Source organism: Acanthisitta chloris, unplaced genomic scaffold, assembly GCF_000695815.1.
Source record: "Acanthisitta chloris isolate BGI_N310 unplaced genomic scaffold, ASM69581v1 scaffold22249, whole genome shotgun sequence".
In the NCBI taxonomy this organism is placed as follows: Eukaryota; Metazoa; Chordata; class Aves; order Passeriformes; family Acanthisittidae; genus Acanthisitta; species Acanthisitta chloris.
The window spans coordinates 15,215-25,981 of NW_008692409.1; the positions used below are offsets into that span (position 1 = coordinate 15,215).

Consider the following 10,767-nt stretch of genomic DNA (forward strand, 5'->3'; position numbering starts at 1 on the left):
AGGGACATTTCTTTCTTTTTATGGCTAATTGTTGTGTTCTGTAACAAACTGTCTGGAGTTTTGCTTGATCTTTTCTGACTTCTTGACTTTTGTGCCATTGAGGAGATGTGAAAAGAGAAGAGATGTCAAAAGCAAAGAGAAAGCAAACCTGATAAATGGAGATCATAGAATCCTGGAATGGTTTGGGTGGGAAAGACCTTAAAGCTCATTTCATCCCACCCCATACCATGGGCAGGGACACCTTCCACCAGCCCAGGGCCAAGCCCCATCCAACCTGGCCTGGAACACTCCCAGGGATGGAGCAGCCACAGCTGCTCTGGGAATTCCATCTCAGCACCTCACAGGGAACAATTCCTTCCCAATATCCCATCTGTCCCTGCCCTCTGGCAGTGGGAAGCCACTCCCTGTGTCCTGTCCCTCCATCCCTTGTCAATAGTCTCTCCATCTTTCTTATCAGCTCCTTCAGGTACTATCTGGGAGATGTTAATAGAAATAAAAATAATTATCTAAAAATAGTTTGAATATTGCACTTAGACTGAAAATGAGAAAATTGTTGTGCAGTGAATCACTGTGAGGCTTAATTGTTATATTTTAGTGTATCATTCTAAAAATGCTCTTGATCTTCCATGACTTTGGAGGACTTTGTGTGGCAATGGATTCTCTGGCAAAGCTGGGCTGGGATTTGTGGCTCTGATGGGTAGAATCAGTATGAATTTATTTCAGATGCATAAATCCCCACAGTTAAGTCATAAATAGTAATACAATAGTGTGTCCTGACCACTCATTTATGATCAGTTATCATCTGTGGCTCTTCTCCTCCCACAGCCTCTACAAACCTCTCCATGTCACTCCTTCCAGGATCCATGCTTGGACTGGGACATTGCTGTTTGCTATGGCACAGTAGACCAGAAATCTCCAGGTTTTCTGGCATTCAAACAACACTATCATTTATCTTGGGGGAGCATTTTGGCCTTTTTGGAACACACAGAAAAGCTTCTCAAGGACTTTGCTGTGCCGTTGGCCATGATCAACTGCCAAAAGTTGGCTCAAGTCGCCTCAGAGTTTGAGCTTGAGGAGAATCCCACCAAAAGTGCCATTTTGTCAGTGATAAAGAATCAGTCAGCTGTGGAAAAGATCTTAAATCGACCTGGCCAAAGATACAAAGGCCAAGGGGGTCCTGAAGTGGCTGCTAGGAAGATCCAAGCGACGTGGCGCCGCCACCGGGCCGGGAGAGCCGCAGCGCGGTCCAGGCAGCAGCAGTGGGCAGCAGGTGTGATTGGAGCTTCTTGGCACTTGCATCATCACATGGCACATGTGAAAAAGGCCCTGAAGGAATCACGTCAGAGACACCTGGAGAATCTCTCAGTCAGGGCCAAGGTGTGCAGTGCTACCAGCTGTTACGGCAGAGCTGCTTCTCTAAACATCTCCTGCTTCAGTGCTTGCAATAAGCTGTTTCCATTTTTTTCCCCTTTAACCATGCACTTGTCCAAGGATCATATTTCATCCTTCATCAGCAATTCAGCCTTTGTGGCTGGGAAATCTGCTGCAGTGCAAATGTCCTTTTGCTTTGGCTTCAAGTAGTTCTGTCAGAAAATCAATGTTTTAACTGCATTACCTTCGTTGCCTTATCTATACCTTGTGGCACTTAATTTGCTGCACACAAAAAAATCCCTCTCTCGTCTCCCTTCCTGTCACCACTTTGTCAGAAAGTATTTAAGTTTGCAGACAGCCTCTTAATTAGTGCTCACAATTTCATTTATGTTTGCTTGCTTTTTTTTTCATTCATATTCTGTTAATTAAGTGAGCAGCCTCTAATCTTCCCCTGCCAGTAGCTTCATGTAGCCACCTAATTAAATTAATTGGGGAAGATGTTTTAAGTATGTAATTAAATCAATTAATATAATTTATGCCTGGCTTAACTGTACAGTGGAAAAAAAAAACCAGCTGAAGTTTGACTAGATGAATCCACTGCAGCTTCCTGTCACTGATCAATGCTCTTCTTGATTTTTAGCATCTGGCAGCCAACTGGAATCGCATCAGGACCTCCAGGAGGACTATTATCCATATCCCATCATTAGGTATAACACTTTTTGCCTTGCAAATCTATCAGCAACCTCTATTACCCACCACATTATGACTCCTTGATTGAGTTCAAGGAAGGCCTCTTGTTTTATTCAAATTGGTCTCGGCAGGAAAATGTTCTCGACATGATGAGAGTAATAACACGAGGCCTTCGCTCCAAACGCTGCTTAATTTGGGGATTAAGCAAATAAAGTCATTATGTGGGGGCTGCTATTCAGTGGAGAGGTGATTTGCTGTAATTTGCTTTCATCTGTATGAAATGAACTCCAAAAGTTGTCTATTTTTTCGTGGTGTCTTTTTTTTCCCCTGAAATAACAGATAACATTTTCAGGCTTTAATGAGAGGCAAACCCCAAGCTTGGGCTGTTGCAGCAATAAGTCAGGAGATTGCTTGTACACTGATTTTAATCAAATGTGCAGTCAAAATGATAAGCAACATTCCCTGAAATTATTTAGTTCTAATTACGAGCAGATGGGATGCTTTATTTGCACCTAGGGCGCCTGAGCAAAAGGAAATGCTGTGTGAACAAGAATAATTAAGAAGTTGAATAGTGGTTTTTTTGTGCTTAAATAATCTGCAGTTTCATGTTAATTAGCACTAATGGAATTATTTAATTACATTTATGAATTGGGGAGCTTAAAAGCTTGGTGGCTGCTATGGTTAAAGTGAAGGTGTTGGGGAATTTCTTGGGGGTTTCTGGGATGAACTGGGAGTCTCTTAGAACATGAAATCCTGGCAGAACACTTGTAACTGGATTCAGGACTTGTGTTTGCACAGCCAATTAATTGACCCGAGAGCGTCAGGATTTCCTAAAGTGAATTGGTGAAGACCTGAATTAATGAAGATGGTAAATAAGTTTTAAACTGTCAGTTTGGGAGCCCAAATAGCCTTTTGGTCCATGATTCTGCTGATTGCATTTAGCAAAAATATATGTTTGATCAACAGCTGGTAGGAGTTACACCTCTGCCTGAAAGCCTCAGGAATATTGCAGGGTATGCCGTGACTGAATCCTGTTTTGAGTCCTGTTTCTACATTGCAGTGTTCTAAACTGGCTAAGAACAGGGAGGAGAGTTTATCCAGGAAAAAACACTGAGTCATTAGGTGTGTGAATTCAGCTGCTTCCAGAGCTGTATTAAAATAATCCTCAGTCTAATCAAAACAGGTTAACATAAAAATGAATCATTATATCCTTGTTCTTCTGCGTTTGGAGCATGCAGGACTTTAGAGGAGTTTTTAAATTATTTCAGCCTCTTAAACTGTGAAACTCTAGGGAAATTCCACTTTCTTCATGGTTCTGTGACAGGATTTGTACAACCTTCACCTGGAACCACAGGAATTTGTATGTGTGGGTGTAGGAGGATGCAGGATTCAAGGGGAATCTTCCCCTTAACTAGGAAGAAAGTAAGTAGTAAAAATAATTTGAGTGCAGATCTTTGCTTAGAAAGTTAGGAAGCCTATTCAAGTAGGTTAAAATAGGAAAAAAATAGCTTATTCCTTCTAAAAGAAGGGATTGGAAGGTGCTGTTTGGCAAAGTTATTCCTGCTTGTTTGTATTAAATGCAGCTAGATCAAGAGCTCCAACAGTGTTTTATAGGGATTTTACATGAATTAAATCATGATAAGCATTTAGGTTATTAAAATCTAATGTAAATATTTGGCTTTTTTTCCCATTTTGAAATGTTGATTGAATTGGGTTTGAGAAACATAAAATGACTAACATTGGTCAGTTTTGGTTGGGTCTAATTTTAAGAGCAAATTCTATTTAAAATTTGCAAAGGTGAAAACATAAAATCTATAAACTAGAAAGCTTGAAAATGTAAGAATAAAAATAAGTTGAAATGCTAATTACTTGACATTTTAATCAGCATTTTAAAATTAAGTCTATTTGAGGAGATTCTAGGAAAATGGACAATTTAACTTCTGGTTCAGTCTAGTAGGAATAAATATGCAAAATGACAAGTGATTTTAGTAGTATTTTGATTTTTTAAGGACTCATAAAAATGTCTAAGTTAGAAGAACTGGGACAGAGCGGATAAACAAGAAGACACTGAAATTTGATGAGACTCGGTGGTTTCTCTGTTCAGTTTTGTAAATCAAAAATAGAGCCTGAAATTCTCTACTGAGGTGTCCTTGACTTGAGCATTTGGGGCAAATCACACTCTGATTTTTCTTGCCATGCAAGTGGAATTCCAATAAATGGACACAGAGTTATAACTGAATTTCTCAGCAGTTCTTCATTTGCACAACAGTGGCGGATTCATGTCAAGTTGCTGGAAATAATCCAGGAAAAAAGGGATAGTGAAGGGCTTAAATGATACTGCTGTGAGGGACAAATCCATTCATTTCTCCCAAATAAAAACTTGGGATTTCTGGCTGAAAAAATACCTAAAAATGTAATTAGATTCCAGTGTTTAAAGATTGTTTAGCATTTTTGTCAGCTAGTGGAAGGAGAAATGAATTTGAACCTTCTAATTAGATTTTGGTGTCCCAAATAGAGTGAGAAAAAGTAGGTTTTATTTATTAGACCTGTCTCAAGCTCTGGGGAGGTCAGGGTGGGTCAGTCACAGCTCCTTTTCTTCCTTCCCCTTCAGATACTGCCCCTTGGTGACTCCCCAACCTCTGAGGAGCTCAAGGTGGGTCAGTCCCAGCTCCTTCTCCTCCTTCTCCTGTAGATATTGTCCCAAGGTGACTCAAAGCTTTGTGTGATGTCCCACCCCGTCCTGCTGCTTGTTTTCTCCCAGGCAAGTTTGAAGTGTTGTGGATTCTCTGCTGAGAGAAGTCACTTAGAGACGAGCAAAATTCATTAAGGAAAAGGCAGTTAAAGGGTGTTAGGTCATGGCTGAGGTGGAAAGGAGGCTCACAGCAGGCCCTTTGCCATTAATTCCTACTCCTCTTATTTTACTGCTTCTATAACTCTCCCTGCACTTCCCCTGTGTGAACTGGAGTTGCTGATGCCTGATGCAAACCAACAACCTCTTCCTTAGGTGCTGCTTTGTCAACATCCCTATTTCCAGCCACCGTTTGGAGTTTTACTTCCCAGACTGTGGGTTGCAAACCAGAACTGATGACACAGATTATAGTTCCACTGGAACATGTGGACTATAGTCACAGTATATTGAATTTATTTGAGCTGGATTTTGTTTAAACTTACATGAAAAGGAATATTAAACCTCTGCCTTTAATATAAGCATTTCAGATGTTTGGTTGTGTGGCACAGAGTGTTCCCAGGTGTGAGGATTAATGTGGTTCCTAATGCCCAGGATTCACAGGGAGTGAATATTCTTTGTTAAATCTAATGGGATCATGTCAAAGGAAGCTAATGTATTGTGCATTAATATGTTTTATTTGCCTGTCTGTGCAAAGTCCATGTGGTGGTTGGGTTAATACTGTGGTTTGTCTGTGGGGCCACAGCAACAGGAGGATTTAACTTGTTTGATTGCTGCTTTAACTATTATTCCTGATTATTACTGGTTTTCTAAGTGATTTCTCAGTAATTACTGATTATCTAAGTGATATTTTTATCTTGGTTTTTTTGCCCAGTTCTTAAATGTGTTTTCAAATGCCACTTCGGAGCAGGGAAATCAGCTGATTTCTGCCTTTGAAATGTAAATGATTTGAAATTGTTTGGCAGCTTTTTAGTGGCTTAAAATTGGTCCCACCTGAGAGACCCAAAGCCTTGAGACTAAACCAAGTCATCAGAGGAAGCTTTTTCAAATTACTCTAGCTTAATATCAGAGGAGCCAAAACCAATCGATATATTTATCTTTTATGTAGTTGTGCAGGTGCCTAGTGCCACTGTGCTAAGTGCAGTGTGGAAGTTTGACAAGCAATGGCTAAGGATTCAACTGGTGATTTTAATTTCTCTGTATTTTCTTGTGCTCTTCTCTCCTGTGTGCCAAGTGCCATTGCCACGGCACCTTAGAGTGCTGGTTACTGGGAATAATTGTCATTGGCCTGAAACAGCCAATGTTGCCCTCTCCAAAGCACTGAAATACTGAGATTTTAGTCAAACTATGTTCTTCCTGAGTTGCTGATGATTAGTCATGTGCAGATATATGGAAATGTAAAGATCTTGTTACTGGGTCAGTGAAGGTTTTATGCCAAACACTGAATATGAGGCTTAATCCTGATGGATTCAATCCCAGTGTGTTGTGTGTGTTTGCATAGACACTGATTAATTTAGCATCATGGGAATTGGGAAATGACAGGATTAGAGATGATAGTTTCGGTGGGGCTGTGATTCCCTGCAGGCCTTGGGAATGGGAGTATGCAATCAGCTGGAATTCTGACCTCCCAACAGCTAATCCAAGCTCAGCCAGGCTGTCACTCACCCAGAGTGAGCAGGTAGCACTGAAATGGGTTTGGTGCCTTTTGACTGTGTAAAGGACAGAATTCCCAGGATTCTTCCTTAATGATGGTATCTTTTTATCCCCCAGTGTTTAAAAAAAAATCCAGGAACATAAAAGACTCCAAGAAAATGGTCTGTATGGTTCAATCAGAAAACTCTCTGGGCCTGAAACATTCAGGGTCTGAAACATTCAGGTCTGTATTTAAAATCTCACATAAAACACAAAGAGATAAAAACATGAAGTGACATCAGTTCCCCAATAGCAGTCAATTCCTGAGGATGCTGCAACCAGTTCTATGCCGTATTTTGGATTTGAAATACATCTATTACAGCTTTTTTTAAACCAAAAATCTGATTTCTTTCCAACCTCTACCAGGGTTTTTCTGAATGCTGTTTGGGCGGCTTTGTTTTCCAGGATATTCCCAGTGCATCCGTGAGCAGATCCCTGATCTTGCTCTGCAGCAGAACATGCAGCTGGGAAGGCTGTGTGACATCCTGGGTATGTGCTGAGCTCTTGGCTCCTGCTTTTTCCTTGTTATTTGCCCTTAGTTGTGAGCAAAAGAGAATGACACAAGGAGTTTTTATCTGAGTGTTAAATATAGAGCAGAGAGAAGCTCACAAGGAATTTATCTGCTGTGGCATTTGCCTGCTGTCCATGTGATTCCTAAAAAACCATGCTGATTCCTTCTGCTAAGGTAAAACAGCCTCATCCTGGGGCATGCTGAGCACCACAAAGTGCTTAGTGTTCTACAAAATTAGGTAGCTAATTCTGTTAGTGCTCATTGAGGCTCACACAGAGAGAGATGTGCCAGGCAAGAGCAAGCCCTTATTTAAACCTATTTTTTTTCAAAATCAGCAAATGAGGCGAAAAAACCCCATCCATTTCAAAGTTTTCCCTGGAATGACAAAGCAATGTGTCAGTGGCCAACTTCATTGGCTCCCTGGAATGACATCCTGGTCATGATTCATGTATATTTCAGTATCATTACTATTTTATAAATGCCATTGAGTAAGTTTGTAACAAAAAATGCATTAGATCCAGGAATTTACAGTTGCCTAAAATAATGTAATTGCCTTTATATATTATCTAGGCACGAGTATTTTTTTCCCCACAGGACAGTTTTATTTCATAACAGATTTTTTTCACTCTAACATGATAGTTAGAAACTTAAAGGGACAAAAATCACATTCAGCAGAGACTTTATATCATGTATGAACATGAAAATTGGTTCTACTGTAAAACAGACCATGAGGAAGATATGAATTAGTGAAATATTAATTAAAATACTAACTAGATGAGATGCTTTACTTGTGCCAGACAGGAGAGCACTGAGATTTACCATTCTGAGTTTGCTTTTCCTTAGAAAACCAGAGGATTTCCTTGCCGGTTGTGACCTCCTCTGCGTTAACGTGTCTCTGGAGCCTCACTGTGTCCAGGGGAGCCTTGTATCTCTCCTTATAGAGCAATGCTAAGAGGAGTCAAATGTGCTGCAGCATTTTGTTCACCAAATTCACTTGACCTTGCCCGTTTTTGGCAGCAGAATGTGTTCAGCATTACACCCACACTGGCAGTCGGGAATTTGCACCCTGGCTGGTAAATTTTCAGGCTCATTGTGCAATGAAATGAGGAAGTGGCTAAAAATGAGAGTACTGACTAACAGTTCTGGTCAACTGTTCTTTTAATTCTTTGTAAAAATTCTGTGGTGATGAACTGGACTGTGTAAATTCTTTGATTGTGGGATTTCTGCTACTTTAATGCTTCAGGTGAGGTTCTGGCATTGTATTTGTCACATGGATTATTTCCGTGTAGCTCCGTGGCAAAACAAAGTGAGGGAATGGGATCTCTTAGTCCTTTACGTTAGACTCAGAGTTTCCATATCTAATCTATCCCTTGCTTTGCTGCTGATTCATTCCCATGGGATAGCAGTTGTTCCTGGCACTTTCCAGGCTGTCATGCACAGTCAAACAATGAAAGACTTCCCACTGATTTCAGCAAAACGTGCTTTCTGGCAGTGTATTCTGTGGATGTTCCATGGCCTATTAGTTCATTAGCTCCTCTATTAATATTTTAGAAGAGCAGAGTAGTTAAAATATTCCAAACCAGCATATGTTAAAGATTTTCCTCTCTCCTGGTGTCTGTGTAGCCACTGCCTTTCATCCCGAGCTGTTTTCCATGTAGCAGAGCAGATTTCCACACTGTGGTGTTTACCTGGCTGATATGCACACTCACCTGCTCAGCAGGAGTTAGTAACGATATCCTACCCTGAGCTTTTATGTGGACAGGGCAGGAATCAGGAACAGGAATTAGGAAACTGCAGTTTCATCAGCTTTCTACACTGAGCAGCATAGTTTTATCATTTGCTGGCATTAATGGGGTATGTTTTTAGAGCAGGTCAGTTCCCACTGATGTCAGTGTGAGTCAGGCACACAAATCCCCCTCCAATACTGCCCAAATGCAGCAGAATGGAGCCTGAAAAGCAGCTATTTCTTTGGGCTGCCTGACCTGTCTGCAGGGAAATGCTGAAGCACAGAAAAAGCCCTTAAAGCGCAAACATTTGGGAATTACACACCTCATTTTGATTTCCAGTGCTCTTTCAGGGAAGCTGTTTGTTAGCAAACCATCAGGAATGATCAAGGTGGTGCTGGGAATGGAGTTTACCTTTCTTCCAGGGCTGAACACTGTGCCCCTTTTGTTTCAGATGCCAACGTGGATGTCATCTACATCTGCCCCCTTCGACTGAGTGAGGACTTACTGCAGTATTACCATAAGCTCCTGGGTCTGCAGGCAGCTGTTAGATCTGGGAACCCGGAGGACATGGCTGACCTGCAGGACAGGTTCAAAATTCTCACCCCTGAAGCTATAAACAGCTTCCCTGTGAGTTTGTCTTCTAATTACTGCAGCTTGAGGGATGCAGTAAAATTAAATTGGAAATTTTATAACTTGCAACGCTCTGGTACACACCAGTGAAATATTATTGCAACTTTAAGGGCTTTTACTGATTAGACTACTAGTTAGAGCATTGGAAATAAATATCCTGGTTTAGCTTTATGGACTTGGTTGAGATAGTCCTGTATTGGCTATTTGTAGCCCACTGTCCCTTCTGACTATGTGCCTGGGACTGGGAACTTGATAGATTTATATCTCTAAGCAAATCAGAGCAATAAACCATTCTTATTACTGCAACTTTCTCTCTGGGTAGCTCAGCATTCAATCATTCCTGGGTTTGCAGTGGTTCTTGCAGTTAAATCCAAGCACAAAACTTAAAACAACTGAGATAATACAGAAATATGAATTGCAAACCTGTCAAGTCAGGTTTAAACCCATGTGCTAAAACATGGCCTAAAAAGAGACACTAATTAATGCACACTGTGGACAGTGTATCTGGAAATGCTGCAGTGCAGTGAAGACTTTTGAGAGTGAATATTAAATCTACAATCTCTTAGCTGAGATTTGGTTTTCCTGGAACTCTGTAGCCCCTTTAGGGTCTTTGCTTGAGGCCCTGCTGCTGGTTTAGATAATTTTCTCTCTTTAAATTGTGCTTTGGCAATCATAGCTGGTTTTCCTCTGGATCCTGAGCTATTTTCCCAGCACTAGCTACCAGGTATTAGTGTATTAGTGCCAAATTCTGTTGGGGAGGATGAGCACCCACAGGTTTTAGGTGACATCAGGCCGAGGCACAGCCTTAGCCCTTCAGTGTGATACACAGAAGCCTCAAAATCCTTTGTTTTCAATAAACATGGGGGGGTTTACCATCAAATAACTAATGTGTTCGAGGAGTATATCTTGTGTGTGGAGAAGAATCTGTACTCTGAACTGATCTGACTTCAGTGACAGTTTGTAGTGTAAAAGTTGGAGTTTTATAGGTGCTTTTGAAGGATCTTTCCTCTGGGTTATGTGATAAAAAGCTTTTGTTGTACTTAATGTATCTAAATTTATTGCTAATATATGAAAGTATGGCTTGAAAGCCATCTCAGAAAGCTCCTTTTAAAAATTCTAGGAGCACAAATCAGCCTTGCACAGTTTCCCAGCTGCTTTGGTGAAACTGGATGGAAGGACAGAGCTGGCCCTGATTCTCCTCTAGCAGCATGTCAAAGCAGTGTGATTGTGGCTCTGCTCATCATGGGGAGGCTAAGGCCAAGCTTAGCTTCTCTGGCCCTGAGGACTCTAAAGCAAAACAATCCTCAACAGGCTTGAGAAGCAAAACTAACCCATTGGCTAACCTCCTAACACTGTTCTGGGCAGTCCTGCTGGAATGGTGAGGATTCCTCTGTTGTGCTCTCCCCTGCTGTCCTCCACACCACCATATATCACGGCAGCTCTGCCACTCTCAAAGCAGG

General features: G+C 41.1%; 1 protein-coding gene across 1 annotated transcript in view; it reads left to right on the top strand.

Annotated features, from left to right (window-relative positions):
* IQCH (IQ motif containing H) overlaps window positions 1-10,767 on the top strand; it is a 57,331-nt gene that overhangs the window by 14,248 nt on the left and 32,316 nt on the right. The window contains exons 7-10 of the mRNA XM_009082668.1: window positions 826-1,377; window positions 2,012-2,078; window positions 6,845-6,928; window positions 9,129-9,304. Coding sequence (XP_009080916.1) covers window positions 826-1,377; window positions 2,012-2,078; window positions 6,845-6,928; window positions 9,129-9,304 — 879 coding nt within the window. The remainder of the gene's footprint in view (window positions 1-825; window positions 1,378-2,011; window positions 2,079-6,844; window positions 6,929-9,128; window positions 9,305-10,767) is intronic.